At 38.8% G+C, this 16,227-nt stretch overlaps 1 protein-coding gene across 1 annotated transcript in view; it reads left to right on the top strand.

Annotated features, from left to right (window-relative positions):
• LOC311283044 (uncharacterized protein) overlaps window positions 1-13,444 on the top strand; it is a 22,115-nt gene extending 8,671 nt beyond the window's left edge. Inside the window, exons 2-9 of the mRNA XM_084397206.1 lie at window positions 2,667-2,779; window positions 3,078-3,153; window positions 4,509-4,695; window positions 4,929-4,997; window positions 6,452-7,398; window positions 8,548-9,371; window positions 9,461-9,640; window positions 11,685-13,444. Of these exons, the coding sequence (XP_084253332.1) occupies window positions 2,667-2,779; window positions 3,078-3,153; window positions 4,509-4,695; window positions 4,929-4,997; window positions 6,452-7,398; window positions 8,548-9,371; window positions 9,461-9,640; window positions 11,685-11,980 (2,692 nt within the window). The 3' untranslated portion in view covers window positions 11,981-13,444. The remainder of the gene's footprint in view (window positions 1-2,666; window positions 2,780-3,077; window positions 3,154-4,508; window positions 4,696-4,928; window positions 4,998-6,451; window positions 7,399-8,547; window positions 9,372-9,460; window positions 9,641-11,684) is intronic.
• The last annotated feature ends 2,783 nt before the right edge of the window (window positions 13,445-16,227 follow it).

Below are 16,227 nucleotides of genomic sequence, written 5' to 3'. Positions count from 1 at the left end.
CTTATTTTTGAATCCTTTCTTTTCTGAATCAGTGCAGCTGTCACAATGGAACTTATGTTCCCCTTATTTAATTTAACACAAATGAAAACAAGGCTTTAAGGGGTAGAAGTACAGTCTCAACGGTGCTGTACTGTCTCACAATTCTACAGTAGCCCTAAATGGACAAACGCGTTTCGTCACTATGTTGTTCTTCATGCAAAGCAGCTAGCTAAAGTCAGCGAATAAAACACTGACACAATGATGAACAAGTAACAATAATATTCGCAATTACATATCGTTTTACTGAATAATAAACCTAATTTCTTAATTTAAACCTCATTGCTTAACTGGCTAATCTCTGCTGTCTCAGACGACGACGTCTTTTCCTGTCGGCCACCGTAACTTCTGTTGGTTGCAATTCGCAACCTCACCACTAGATGCCGCTAGAAATTACACAGTGCACCTTTAAGTGAACACAGGTCTTTTATTATGAACTGGTAATAAGAGTAATGGTAATAAAGAGTAAGCATGTTAATGCAGCATCCAGAGGAGCCCAATTGATCTTTTGTGGCTGAGTGAAAAGGTTTGTAGATCTCTCTCAAATACTGATCAAAATAGCTACTTTTAAAGTATGGGTAGGTTGGTACACTTTCCATGTCAGGTACAACCAATGAGAAACTATGAAAATGCTATTTTATCATAAACTTCTTTATTGTATTTAAAGATTCTATGTATGAACTTGTTAGCATATAGGCTAAAGCTAATACAGGCATCCAAGTAGAAGCTTGTTCAATGTAAAATTTGTGTTAAACTGATATTTATCAGGTGGTACAACCATGTCAATTCTTGATTTAACCCTTTTGCACGTATGATCACACCAGTGTGATCAGTCTAGGCTGGTCCCTGGAGCGTACGATCACACCGGTGTGATTAGAACGGTCGGTGCATCACGTGATCAACTGCTAAATTCTAATGTGCTTTCGCGCGTTGGCTGGCGCTGAGCCAGAGACAGGTGCGCTCAGAGCTGTCATATATCACAACTTTTTAGTGTTTTCAACCACATAATGTTTATTTTAGGTTTTAGACATATAAATTCACATAAGTACTAAACAAACAATACATATACCCCTGGTTTCACAGACAGGGCTTAAGACTAGTCCTAGACTAAAATGTAAGTCTGAGCTGTTTCCACTGAAATAAACTTGCACTGACTGATCTTAAAAATATATCAGTGCCTTTTTAGTTTTAAGATGCACATCGGTAATGTTTTTTTCTAAGCATGTTTATAAAAATTACTTAAATGTCCTAATTGATCTATGGTCTAATCCTGGCTTAGTCTAAGCCCTGTCTGTGAAACCGGGCCGTAGAGTTTGTAAAATACACACTGATGTCTATGGAAGAGGCAAAAATAATCCTTTCCATTATAGCCAGAATATTTTAAACTTGCGTGTGAAAGGGTTAAACCAACACATAATAGGTCGAAGTGAACAATAAAAAAAAAAGATTGTGAATTATTGTATTGAATGCATTACTGGTATACGAGTATGAATATGTTTCTGTCTTTAAAAGTAAAATTGGATGCTAAAAATACAAAATACCTGGCAACTAGAATGCAATAATTATAAGTTAATATGAATAAAAAATACAACCACAAAATAATAATGTGTTAGGCACCGTAGACACTCGAAGTGTTACTTTGCCGACTTAAGCTTTATATGTCATTGACCCACTTCCATCATTCACATCAGTTTAATACTGCCATGTACTCTTATTAAGTTTCATAGAACTGTTTTTTATCGTCTTTGTAATTATCTCTATCTCAGATCTTTATTACGCTGACCTGAAATGGTGAATCGAGGGATGAACATATGAATCCGCCCGGCCCGCCTGCATGCACACATGCACACAAGCACACGCAAACATATGCTCTCGGGTCCAGATGGAGGGTCGGCCAGATCAATATCCAGTCGGCAAGACTAAGTCTTATCACAGCTCAATGAATACGTCAGGCACGACACACACACTGAACACATCTGTAACCAAGAGACTGCACATCTCTACACGTGTCTAATTAAGCATTCACCGCTGCATCTGTGGAAAACGAATCTTTGGCTTTCATACACTGCTCTATTAACAGCAGCTCACACGTTTATGTGGTCAGTTACCCACTGTTGAAGATGTTATGGATTATTGATTTGCGAGGAAAACTTCTCTAGATCAGAGTTCTGTTATTATGTACATGTATAGATTCTACCTAACTGATTCTTCTTCTTGAAGAAGAAGAAGAAGAAGAGTGAATATGTAGTGGATTAATTAGTGATGCTTGCTAAGATGAGCATTATATTATATTTCTGATGTGCGTAGTAACACATAATGATTCAGATCAGTTGACGGGCTTCCTTTAGTTAAGCCAGGTATAAAAGATGAATTGTATAGGCGGTGCTATTTTTAGTAACAAATAGAGGTGCATTATACGAGTCTTAATTACACATGTTTTCCTTCCACATTTTTGGTTTAGAGAAGTAAGACTGAATAGGATTTGTGCTGTGATTTCCATTGATCCACTGATGTGTCCAGGTTATTGATTCGTCTGGGTGATTTATGTTTTGTTGCTGATTAAGTTGTTCAGGCTGTCCGTTTAATGTGATGATGATGATGATGATGATGTGTGTGTGTGTGTTTCGTAGACGTGGCTGTGGAAGGAAAAGGAAAGGGACACCAGTGAAGGTGTGCGACAGAGTCTTCGCCACAGAGGATGAGGAAGAGAGCATGTCAGAGAACAGCTATGGACCAGAGAAAGGTAAAAAAAAAAATTAGTTTCTTTAATTGATGTGTAAGAAAACAGAAAATGCTAAAAAAAAAAAAAAAAAAGAGAGAAATTGGATAGAGAAATAAGGAGCCAAGCTCTATTGTCAAGTGGTATTCACACTGACAGCAATTAGCAGCAACAAAGTGACCAGTCAACCTCCAATGATTTAATCACTGTAAGTGTGAATGTACCTTTACTCTTTCAAGTAAACCATACAGCTTAACATTATATTTGTGTATGTTTCAGAGATAGTATAAGTGTGCAAATACCTATAATATGTGTGTTTCAGGTGACGGTCGTGAGGACAAACACGGAGTCCCTGCTGCTGATGGACCATACTATGAAACACAATCTGCTCAGCTCTGGTGAGTGACTGACTGTGTATGTGCATGTGTATGTGTGTGTGTGTGTGTGTGTGTGTGTGTGTGTGTATGTGTATGTGTGTGTGTGTGCTAGGAGGAGATAGCAAGTAATTGTGTTTGTTGTGTGGTCGAGAGATGTAGTTGTGTGTATATCGAGGTGGGGGATTACTGGAATGCTGGTTGTGTATGTTATTGCAACGTGTTTATTTTCTTTGGGCCAGTGTGTGTGTGTGTGTGTGTGTGTGTGTCAGGGCTCATGGTATGTGTGTGTTTGTATCTGTTTATTGCTGCGTTAAGTCATAGTGGAAAAAAAACAACAATTATATATATATATATATAATATATACACCATTTTTATATATATATATATATATATATATATATATATATATATATATATATATATATATATATATATATATATATATATATATATATATATAAACATGTGTGTGTTTTTTGTGTTTTTTTTGTTGGTGTGATTTTGCCCAGGATATGAAAAAAAGAATGCTTGTTTGGCAATGCGTATTAAAAAAATGTAGCCACATTTTTAAAACATTATTCTCTCATAACTTAAAGTAAACATTCTTTGTAAAATTCTGTTAAACAATAAGTATAATGCCTATTTATAAATATATTAGCCTGTTGTATCATATTTAATATGCAAATTACTAGGGCCTATAAAGATGTATGACACAATTTTTACTGAAAAATGTACACAATCTGCTTCATGCCTTCTGCCCTCTGATTGATAGTTGTACTTTTTTAACAAGTAAATCTTTTTTGCTGTGAAATCTTTCATGATTCTTATAAAGTAAATATAAGATCAACAGTTATTGGACTGAAGCAACTTGGGTTTACTTGATTATTCATAAAAATGTTTTTATTTATTTTACTTTTTAGATTTTTCCATGTTAATATAAATGTCAAATATGACACAACAAGCTTTTGGGGAACATTTATTTGACCATCTCTCAATTATCATTGAATTGCAATGAATTGCATATATGAGCCGTAACAGTCTGATGTATGAATGATACTCAACAAAAAACACATGTATACTAGCGGTTGCGCATACTTTAATGCTCTGCCATGACGCTTTAAGCTTGACATCGACTAGTCGCTGGTCATGGCCTATAGAAGGGCGCAACAGGATAAGAAATCTTTGAAGTCAAACAGTTTAATTACAAATAGATGCATACTCCGAGAGCGCCCCACAAGATATGTTTGATTATACCATCTGGATGCTCAAAATTGATCGGGAGGATGTACGTTTTAAAATGTTATTGTACACAAAAGTTAATCTATATCAGTTTGTTTTGGTGTATTGCTGTCTGATGTAGTTTACTCCCATGCAGTGTGAGTGAGGAGGGCTCTAGCGGATTGAGGGGAGCTGTCTCGTACCCCCCACCACCAAACTGCCGCATTCGGGAAGTGCACTGTGGAAATCAAGTGCGACTGATTGTCATAGCGATCCGCGACATCACCAAGGGGGAGGAGATCACTGTGGATTACAGTTTGACGGAGTGGGGAGAAAACGCTGTGGTAAGTGTAACCATGACAATGGCCAGCACATCTCAATGCTCTAAGCTCCTTTTGCACTTAGTGATACTAGTTGTATGCAAATTGCATCAAATTTGATCATTTAGATGTGTTTTTGATATTTGTTTATTTGCATGGTACTTGATTTATTCATATGTACTGTATGTGTGAGAATGTTAGTGGGACTTTATAGTCACACTCTAATATTTTGTGATGATGTTTCCTCCCCCTCTCAGGGTTTTCATGGCACTGTGCCTCCTAGTAGCTTTGATTGCAGTTTGGACCACGAGAGCAACATTAAAAAGGTAAATAATAAGTTCAGTTTTTACAAATGCACAATCATAGACTACACACCCAGTTAACAAGCAACAGTCATTTTCAGGCCTTATGCTGAAGATCCTGTTCCCCTCACTCCTGAAATGATTGTTGCACCCCTGGGCATCAATGTATATGCACCATAAATATAAGCACCACTGCATACTAACATTTCCAGCATTTTCCTACAGTTCCATCCAGTATGTACTACTTTATTTAAATTCAACTTAAAGAGCACTGGAAAATGGGCTTTCAATAAAACTTGGCTGCCTATACAGTAGAAGTGTGAATTAAAAAAAAAAAAAATCTGTGCTACCTGACTAGAGAAAACGGGGGAAAAAAGGCTTCCGTTTTCTCTTTTGCCAAATAGGTAGGAAAACTTCAACACCCATAATGCACTGGCCATGTTGCCATCCAAGGCCACTTCCTCCAGTCTGTTATGGACACGCATGCCAGAGTCAAATACCACCTTGCTTCTTAGCAAACGTTTAGTCATAATGGTGTCAACTTGTATTGTTCCCTGTTGCAAGAATTCAAAGATTGACCGTTTGGTGGGAGTGTTACTTTCGGTTCCCAGTTAAGCATCCAACATATTGTAGGCAGTGGCTAAGGGCTGCAAAGAATCGTAAATACGTAGAGAAAAACCTGTGTTTGTAGTCAACATTTCAATGTGGATGACCATGAACACAGTGTTTTAGGCCAAACGCACAGGAAAACTGAAAGTTCTGTTAGTTCACCCCAACCCCCCCGAAGCAAAACGTTGTCACGTACAGGTAAGAAAGCTATTACCATAGTAGGGGTGTGCGATATTGACACAAATTTATATTTCGATATTTTCTGGGATTTTATCGATAACGATAATTAGACGATATTTTGCTTAGTGTTTATTCTGTTGATACCTTGGCAGATTTAGGACTGCCGTGGACAGCTGACTCCTAAAGGTTTTGATATTCTTCATATTCTGTGTGGTGGTCAGTTCACAGCAGTGACAGAAATCATCTTTTCCATAAATTTAAATAGATTTTTACATTTCAAGGGCATTTTTACCTTTATAAAGATATAGATATTTTTGTGAGTGACTCATTGACATTCAACTGATTCATTCAAATGGCTGATTCATTCAGGAACGAAGCATTTGACTCTTAATGAGTGAATCATTGAATCCTTCAGTCAAACAATTCATTCATTCAGCCTTGTGTTGCTGAGGGTCACTTCATCCTAGTCAAAAACCTCTTCAAAGTGAGTGCTGGTGGTGTTCAGTCATTTCCTGGTGGATAAAATTAAGTTCTGCCCTACAGTTTTCACTTTCAGTCATGAGGCTTATAAGTTTGTCATTTATATATGTTTCAGAAGTAAAATGGGTATAAACACCTCATTTCAATGCCTTTCAGATTACTTACTCTTCAACAGATCTTTGAAATGTATGTGCTTTTTTCTCTCTCAGGAGGAAGAGTCCTGCCCAATTCCACTTTCTCTTTCTGTGTCGGAATACATCACACCTTCCTGGTCTCTCTCTCCCTCGTCCTCCCCTCTCTCTCACTCTGAGCCCAGTGATTCAGACCTCGACTCGGATGATCCCAATGGAGAGATGCACATGCGAACATCTCACCGCCGCAAGAGGCACAAAGCCCTCTCCTCTCCTGCTGCACATGCCAAGAGAAAGGCACCTCAACGATCCCCCAGACATCCTCCCTCATTTCCACTTTCCATCCCAACCTCCCCTCTGCAGACCACTGCTCGTTCCAGACCTGTGTTTAAGTGCCCACCACCTGCAGGAGTTCCTTCTAATAGTGTCAGTGTTTCAGTGGGTCGTGGGCAGAGCACCATGGCACAGAAACAGCGCTGTGTCTACTGTGGCCGTCACTTCCGATCTCTCCCACGCCATCTGAACAAACACCATGCCCACCAGCCTGATGTGCGCTCTGCCCTGGAGCAAGCACGCGCCTCTGTTAACTCTCATTGTGTACACTCATCTCTCCCATCATCGAGCAAACATTCCCAATGCCTCCAAGTAGCTCCTGTGCCAGGTGTAGTGGTGGAAACGCCACAGTCACCTCCTCCTTTGTCTCCAGTCAGAAGGAGCCCTGCCTTCTCTAGCCCTATTCGCAAAAGTCTTGCCCCAGCCCTGACAACTCCGCCCAGAGGAGGAGGTGTTCCAGTGTCTGTGTTAAAGAGGAGCCCACCTACTTCTGCTACTCCTCCCAGAAAAGGAGGACGAAAAATAAAAAAGGAGAATGAGGAGATAGACATTTTTGTGAAGACAAAAGAGGTGGTGCCCACTTCAGTGTTTGTGGAGCATGTGAAGGAGTCAGGATCTTCGAAAGAAGCGAGAGAGGACAATGGAGGGAGAGAAGAAGAAAGCGGAGCGGAGGATAAGACTGACCTATCAAGGTCAGACATTTTCAATTGATATTACACCATGTATTAGAGGTCTTCACGGGTCCACTTGGATCCGAAAACCCGAAGTCCGACCCGAGACCTGAGTGGGTTCAGATCCAAGACCGAGTGTCTCGGGTTCAGTATTAGTGGCCTCGGGTCTCTGGTCATTTAAAATAAATGTGCTTTTTCCGAATGGACCCCGAGAAGACCCGAATTCTTTTAAACTATGTTGAGCATTTAACTAAATTTTATTTAGAGCAGTTCTTTGACAACATTATCAACAGTTCTCTCCGTATCCGCACTTCTATGTGCATAGGACTCTACGCACGGTTGCACCAAATTTTTGCCTACCGTTACAACGAGCGCTGTCAGCATGGATTTTAGACTCGCTGTTTGCAAGATCTTCCATAGAGTACGGTGAACAATGTCAATCGAAGTGTCATCTCTCACACCCTCTAGTAAGAAGGAGAAGCTTATCAAGCTATCAAGTTTATTTTTCCAATACACTGGTCACAATTGAATGCTGAACTCAGAAATAACTTGTATCCATTGGGCAGGCAAAATTATAAATAAAAAATAAATAAGTAAATCAATAAATTAAATTAATGGAGCAGTGGCCAAATCAGTCAGCAGGACAACGGGATTTTTCCTGACTGACTGCGGGGCTGCAGCCTGTGTACACGGCAATGCTGTTTACGTACGGGTCCAGTTGGGTTCGAAAATAAATGCCGTCGGGTTGGACTCGGGTCTAAATTTGATCAGGTCTGTCTCGGGTTTAAAAAAATAATAATTTATGCACGTCGGGTTCGGGTAAGAAGTGATTCGGGACGGGTACTGATTTTAGGACCCGAGAAGACCTCTACTGTGTATACACCGACAGCAAGTGATGTGAAATGACATGACAAAAGACAATAGAACCCATTATAATCAGTAATGCTGTCGACACTGGATGTGTTGCGAAACGACAAATCCCTGACAGTAAACTGATGCCTTGTTTTATTTGACATACTCCACATGCCTGCACTTCTGACACAAAGGTCAAATGGATTTGCTGCAGTCGCTGTCGTGTCCAGTGTAGACACAAATTATTTACTGTTAGAATTTATCATCCAGTCTCTCTAAACTCATGCACTTACTTTTGTTCTTTTTCTCTTTTCTTAGTTCACGTCGACCCCACATGCTCCCACTTCTTTCCGCCCTCTCTTCCCTGGTGTTGTACCTGCGGCGGCTGCAGCACTCTGCCTTCATCTCTCTCTCCCGCTCGCCACAGTCAGCTGAGGCCTGGCGTCTCCTCTGTCACTCCAGCCTGGCCCTTCTCATCCTTTACAACCGTCGCCGTGAATGCGAAGTCTCCAAACTCACCATCTCCGAGTACCAGGCCCGCATCACACCCCAGTGCCCCACCCCCATGGCACCTGGTGCCCCACAAGCTCTAACCCCACTCGAGGCCTCACTCTCACCATTCGAGCGGTTGGTCCTCCCCCATCTCCCTCGCGTTGGGGTCCAAGGGAAACGTGGGCGCGTGCAGCCGCTCATCCTCCCGCCACATTCTGAAGCCTGTCTGGAGGTGCTTTTGCAGACTCGTGCTGGTGTAGGAATCGATCCACAGAACCCCTACGTGTTTGCCCGGCCATATCATTCGCCTGCCACTCCGCTGCGGGGGACAGACTTACTACGCAGCTTGGCTCGATCCAGTGGTACACGTTACCCACGGGCACTGACGCAGACACGCGTTCGCAGACAGGTGGCGATACTTACGCAGCTCCTGTTGTTAAGTGAGGGCGAGGAGGAAGGGCACCGCGGGGCTGCCACACAGCGATTGGAAAGCTTTTTGCAGAAAGAGTATCATGTAACGCAAAGCTGTGCAACCATCGGCCAAGACCCAGGGCTAATGGGTCTGATTGGTCGGGTTGTACTATGCGGAGAGAGAGATGGCGTCCTGTTCCGAGGAATGAGTTTACATCACATCTGTCTGGAGTTAGATGGTGAGTGAGTTTGTTGTGTCAAGCACATGGCAGGTGCAAATAAAGAGTATTGGACACATCAGTCATACTTCTTTTCACACCCCTTTCAGTGTTGTCAGGAAACTCTGCTGACTCTCTGTCAGAGGATTCAGATGTTGAGCAGAGTAAAGAGAATCCAGAAGCACCATCTCCTGCAACCACCATTATGATGAAGAAAACCACAAGCAACAGCAAAACCCCCCGGCCTAAGAAGATGAACGGCAAAAAGGCCTCAGGACAGCCCAAGACTGGTGAGTCTGACAGTATGATTGTATCATACAGTGTGACGACTACTTTGTACACCTCATTTCCAGGGCCTGAGGATGACACTGCACATGTAAACATGGATTGCAGTCACAATCATCAATGCAGTTAAACAAGGGTTATTGAATTACATAAAACAAAAACAAAAAAACACAGATTTTGCAACCTTTGTACAGTGTAGCTAAACTAACTAAGAATAGGTGAGAGCAACAAAAAAAGTAAGCATATGGCAGCTGTCTTATTCAGATTTCTTGTAACCAGAATACTGACATATCTGGGGGCCTATAGCATGAAGCCAGTTTAGGTGGCTAGCCAGGTATGTTTCAGTTTGGTTTGCGCCAACCCTGGGTTTTAGGCACCATGAAAGTGGCTCAGCTTTTAGCGGTGTTCGTCGTCATTTGAAATTGAACCAATCAGCTGTCAGCAAAGTGACACATTAAAGCCACTCCCCCAGTTTCTCTTGCTCCAAATTAAAGGTCACTGTATGGTGATTTTTTTTTTTTAAAGACAAGATTGTCTGGATATAGCTAGATAATAATCTAGATGATTATTCATTATAATTATTTTATATTATTTATATAATTATTCTAGCCTACCCATAATCCATTACACAATTTAAAGTTTCAAGTTTCGCGAGAAGTTTCAAGGCATACGATTGGCTGTTCGGTACCGATGTCACACTGTTATGTGCATGAGCTCCATGAACTCAGGACCAAAGCCCGAGTTGACAGAGAAAGTTGATGATCAGCGTCATGGTACCAACAAAGCCTGATTGAATTGTTTTGGTTTTGCTAACTTGAAACTAATCCTGTAACTCTGAGTTTGTTCAACTACCATCATGGCATGGGCCTCTGGTTATGGCAGGGTAGGTTTGTACTTTTGTGACGTAAACATCTACATACATGACATTTATGGGAAGCTGTAGGCATCATCATGTAAAGCAGTGGTTCTCGGCCAGTCATTTAGTAAATCAGTATTCTCAGTTTCGGTTAATAAATAAAGTTTGAAAACAAGCAACTTTCACAATTACTGTAGAATTATAATAAATATCTGAGCCTCTATGTGGGCGGGGGAGCTTTCAAATGTTGTGTTGGCCCATGGGTCTAGATTCTGGAATACACTTTTAATAAAAAGTAAATTCGTTCCCTGCTCTTTTTTTCGGGCAAGCGTGTTCTTGTAGAAATTTTCATGGGCCAATGTGAATAAATCTAGATTTAAAATGAAAGAGACAAGATAGTCTATGCGTGACCTGACGCTTTATTTATCCAAAATGAGGTGATGTGAACATTATGGAGTGCTAAACACTGTCACATAACGTAGCTGAATAAAAAGCAGATTGCGGCACACCACAAACACACCATTGCGACAATAAATGTGTTTTTCAAACCATCTTGAGGTATTTTAATAACACTAAAGTATATGAATAATGCAGTGCTAATTGACAAAGCCTTTATTATAGCATAGAAACTATGAAATGTGTTTTCTGTCTTATTCTGTTGATAAATCTTTTTTTACATTGTATAAAATCCATGATGACTTAATGCACAGTGTTTGTAATACATAAACCAATCATAAAATTGTCATTAGGACAATATAGGGAAAAATATTATTGGAATACAAATTATTGGTTATTGTTTCTTTCCAAATTTCTTAACCGATTAAAAGTAAGAGATAAGAAAAATCAGACAAAGAAAACCGCTAATGTTAAGGACATGATGGGACACACAATTTCCAAGAAGTAATTCATATTTGTAGATGTTTACAGTAAATCACAAATGTATACAATTAACAATGCTACTTTAAAATATATGCAAGACCATTGTGATGGTTGGTGTTTATTGTAAGACATTTAAATCACAATTAGATTAGGGAAAAACTCCAGATTTTGCACTGAGACCTTCAGCACAGTGCTGGCTCATTGACCTGTGTGTGTGTGTGTGTGTGTGTGTGTGCGCGCGCGTACCTGGGAGAGCTTCAGTGAAGTGTTTGCTTAGGAATAATGATTAACATACATTCTCCTCTCTGTCTCAGGGAAACGTGGCGTGCTAAAGCGGCCTTGGTCTGAAGCAGAGCGGGCAGCTGTTGAGTCCCACCTGGTGCAAAACATTATGGAGCTGCGTGTGCCCGCCAAAGCGGACTGTGAGCGCTGCCTGCAGCTCTGCCCCCTGCTGGTCACTAACCACCGGGACTGGAGGGCTGTTAAATTCTACTGCCACAACCGTATACAGCTGCTCAAGAAAAGCCAGCACAGTCTGCCCTGTCTGTCTGCTGGGGCTGTGAATCAGCACGATGCTGGGAAGGGTCATCCAATAACAGCAGATGCATAATGGAGGGAATGTGAGGAGGTGCTGAGGGAAAATATTTATATGGTACAGTCACAGTAAACAGTACAAATGCTTTAATTAATGTGATGTTGTGCGTGATTTGTGTCCAGTGTCTGAAACGGAAAATGGTACCACTCTGGTAAAGCAGACGGAAGTGCACACCTGTCTTGTGTACTTTTCCAAAATACGAAAAGAACACTTTTTGTTTTTGTTTTGTGTCTGCACAGTTTCTGTTGCTGGCTTGAAAGTAGATTAACATTTTTGACCAGCTGAAAGTCTGAATGGCTTTGCGCTCCCTTTGGCCATGCCTACGTCTCACCAAAAACAGAGAAAGAGGCAGACTGAGCAACCTGTGCCTTTATGGGAGTCAAACACAAATTATATTCACATTTGCAGTGACAACTTTTCTGCTACATGCAGATACTATATTTATTCATGAAATGAAGGAATACACTCAAGAAATAGAAGATAAAAAGATTCTCATCCAAGTCTACCATCTTTGTTCATTAAAATTACAAAGGTCAATTCAAATAACTTTAATTTAATTTAAACAGTTCATAAATCCCATTCCATAATTGAGCTTTTATGGAATATTCCCGTTTTTTCCAGGTTTTTATTTTCCTATTTCAAGCCTTATTTGATTTGATAAATAAATATAGTTTTGTACTCATTTGCTCATGTTGTCAAACCAGTATGGCATTCCTTCCACAGTAATACACAAACTGAGAAAAAAAAAAAAAAAAAAAATGTACATGCAATTACAATTAAAAACACCTTATAGATCAGTTTGATGTTTATGCATAATTAATCGTAATTGCATGAACAAAAATGACCTGAACATTCTTTAGTTTCTCTTTTGTGTCACACTGAAAGTCATACTGGTATGGAACAACATTAGGGCGAGGGTTTATTTTTGGTAAACGTTCCATTAATTTAAATCTGTTGAAACGTTATTGAAGATATAGTTCTGGATATTCCATGATATCTTTTTCCATATATTTCAATGCAAATATTGATTGGCTTCTATCTCTCATGTAATTCTAGAAATGGACATAAATGGGTGAGCAGATGAGTCTACTTTTTTTTGCTTTATATTCATCCATCAAATCCATATTAAAACTTAAACTGTGTATTGGAAACACATGATAACCACACGTAACACCTCAGTTTATACTTTTTATATCTATATCTCGCTGTTTTGTTATCTGTCCTTTCAGACTTTGCGATGTATGTACTCACATATATATTGTCATTGCTGTCGATAGTGGTATTGTTATTACTATTAAATCTTACTGTGGCAATTGTTTTTCATTTCCACTTCATGTACATACTGAATGTAAATATTTGCAGAAAAAAAAGAGCACGATGTAAATCCATTGTAGGCAAGATGAGCTTGTTTTTGTTTTGTCTTTGTGTTTTTCTAAGTTCTATGAAATTAAATAAAAAAATGTTTTGTTTGTAATTTTAGACTTGGTCTTGTTTATGCTGCACTTAAAGAAAATGCTCAAGCGCAGAAAAAAATCCTCACAATTCAGTCCAAAGACACATATTTCAATGTAGTGATTTGTGCTACATTCATTTGAAACAATCGAATATAATTTGCCATTGTTGTTTATTGCATTGTTTATTACATTAACATTTTTCAATTGTTTTTGTAGGCGCAAGTAATTTTTCCTTATTGATCACGGTGTCATTGGACTCTGCTCTGAAAGGTTTAATGGGATAGTGAGTGGCGCAGTTATTTTTTTTGCTTGAAAGCAGTCTAAAAAGATTTGTTTGCATTGCATTAAATTATGTTGTAAATCAAGTCCCTACTGTCTCTTGTAGATCTTAAAAAAAAAAAAAAAAAAAAGAGTGGATTTATTATTAGCTTACCAATTTCATTTTCACTGTTGAATCAGCGCTCTGAAGGTCAATTTAAAACCCGTAAGAACATGAAAAACTGAATTTGTTTTCTTATGGATTATTAATGTACTTTGCACTGAAAGATAAATAAAACCGCACAAACAGCTAAATAATAATAGCAATTTTGCCACTGGGACTGCTTTTGTTCTCCAGTAACTGCTCTCTTAAATGAAGCATTTCAAGACTGTCTTTAAACTTCAAGACAAAACTTTAAACGCAGCATGTTATACAGAGTTCTTCTGTAAAACCATAAACATACCATTTGGATCATAATTAATTTAATTAAAAAAAATTTATACTTGGTTAATCTGAACACTGTTTCCCATTTATTTTACTCCAGTAACCAACACGTTGTATATGTAATTTTAGGTATCACAATATATGGTTTTTCTATGATTTCACCATATGATTTTAAACACATCTTCTAGACAGGGCACTAAACCATCAGCAGAACAGTCATAATAGTATTCAGTTTGAAGTTTCTTTTAATGACGCATAGATAAGATCACACCGGTGTGATCAGTCTTGACTGTATGGCGGCCGGAAGTATGGCGTGTGTAAAGTGCCTTGGATTACCTACCGAAGGAGACAGTCGTGTATTTTTACGTGAGAGAAGGGTGTACGTCGCACCACAGACGCGTGAAACTAACGCCGTTGAGAACTACGTCGCACCACAGACCCTCATGTTTTTTTTCTAGCTTTCTATCTTTCTTATCAATCATTGTTAACTTTTTTTCTTTTACTTTCCTGTTCTTGATACATAGTGTAGAAAGTCTGCTACCTTTCAATGTGACTTAAGATGACCAAATCTTAATGATTTTACCTGTGACTTCTTGTTAATTAAGCCCAATCTCTGTGTTTCAATATAAGAAGCCACCTCTCTTTGATCCAGACATGTCCTGTGAGGAACTGAGTTGTTGACAATAAGTTCCTTTTGCTTGTTTGATATTTTGAATGGGCCTGCATTGAATTCTAGTTTGTTTAGTTTCTTTGATCCTACATATTTATTTAATTTGTCAAAGCTGATTTTAGACTTGTATTACATTAATTGTTTCTATTTTGTTCATGGTTTTATTAGAAACCAACAATTACCATAACTTGTCATCAATGAGAAATGTCTACTCCTACATGTTAAATAAACTGAGAAAAAAAGGCAGATGACTGAATGAGTTTTAATGGGCACCATTCCGGTAGCAACAGCCAAATTCCTTCAAAAATTCTAAGTTGTGTGTCATTAATGTAATCTTTATACTGTTTACAAGCATAATTATAAAATGTCAAAAAATTACTCGCGTTAAAAACTCCTCACTTTCTCCTAGAGATTAAATACTATGTGCAAATTAAACACCCTCAGAGTTGCTATTTTATGTCATTTTCACAATTATTAACAACTTTAAAGATGAATGCATAAATTCAGTAATTATAATCTATCAACATAATATTCTGGAATGTGACATTCTGAGTTTTACTTTTGATATCTTCGGTAAATATTGATGGAATTTTACTTGCACTTGACCATACAATGGGCGAGTACTAGCTCACAATATCAAACTTTATGCAATATAGTTTTCAGGTGAAGGCAACAAGAAAGTATTTTAATAGCCTATTATTTTCAAGAAATCTACAATGACAAAATAAATGACTGGAAAATAGGCTTTTTAGCACAAAATACATATTTTTTGGTCATAAAGATAGATCTAACTATCATTTCTACCATCACCTTTTTTTACTATTAATACTTGTAACCTCTTATTTGCCTAAATAGATAAACTATTTGCATGAAACTAAGCATGGTTGCTTACAATAACTTGTTCTCCAATTCATTTAATGTTGAAGAAAATGTTGAATGACAAAGAAAATTAAGACGAGAGCACGAGAAAACAAGGAAGAAAGAAAAAATTGTGCATGGGCTCTTAGGGCTATAGTGCCCAGGATGCCTTTCATTTTAAAAACATGTTTAATTTGTTGTACTTCAGTAACAGCCAATAATATAGGCCTATACAGGTATATATGTGTATATATATATATAGTATTGACTAATTAGGCTACTGTAAAAGCAATAGCCTATAACAAATACATCTACTAATGCAAACTTTTAAATGCTTTTAAAGGTGATATAACCTACATGGAGACGACGTATGTATCAGGTGTCTTTTAAGGCGACGTGCCCATTTAGACGTACATATCTTTCATACATTTCTCATATACGCCGTCAGGTAAAAGTTCCAACTGTGCACTCACCGTGACGACGCCGCCGGTCTGTCGTCAGCAGTCCCTATCAATCCCATTCGAAAATCCACATGGACTGACGGCGACAGAAGGGTAGACTGCTCCTTCACCAGGGT

Source organism: Rutilus rutilus (assembly GCF_951802725.1).
Source record: "Rutilus rutilus genome assembly, chromosome: 2".
Lineage (NCBI taxonomy): Eukaryota > Metazoa > Chordata > Actinopteri > Cypriniformes > Leuciscidae > Rutilus > Rutilus rutilus.
Note: the sequence above shows the minus strand (reverse complement) of the source record. Positions and strands in the feature narration are given on the sequence as shown.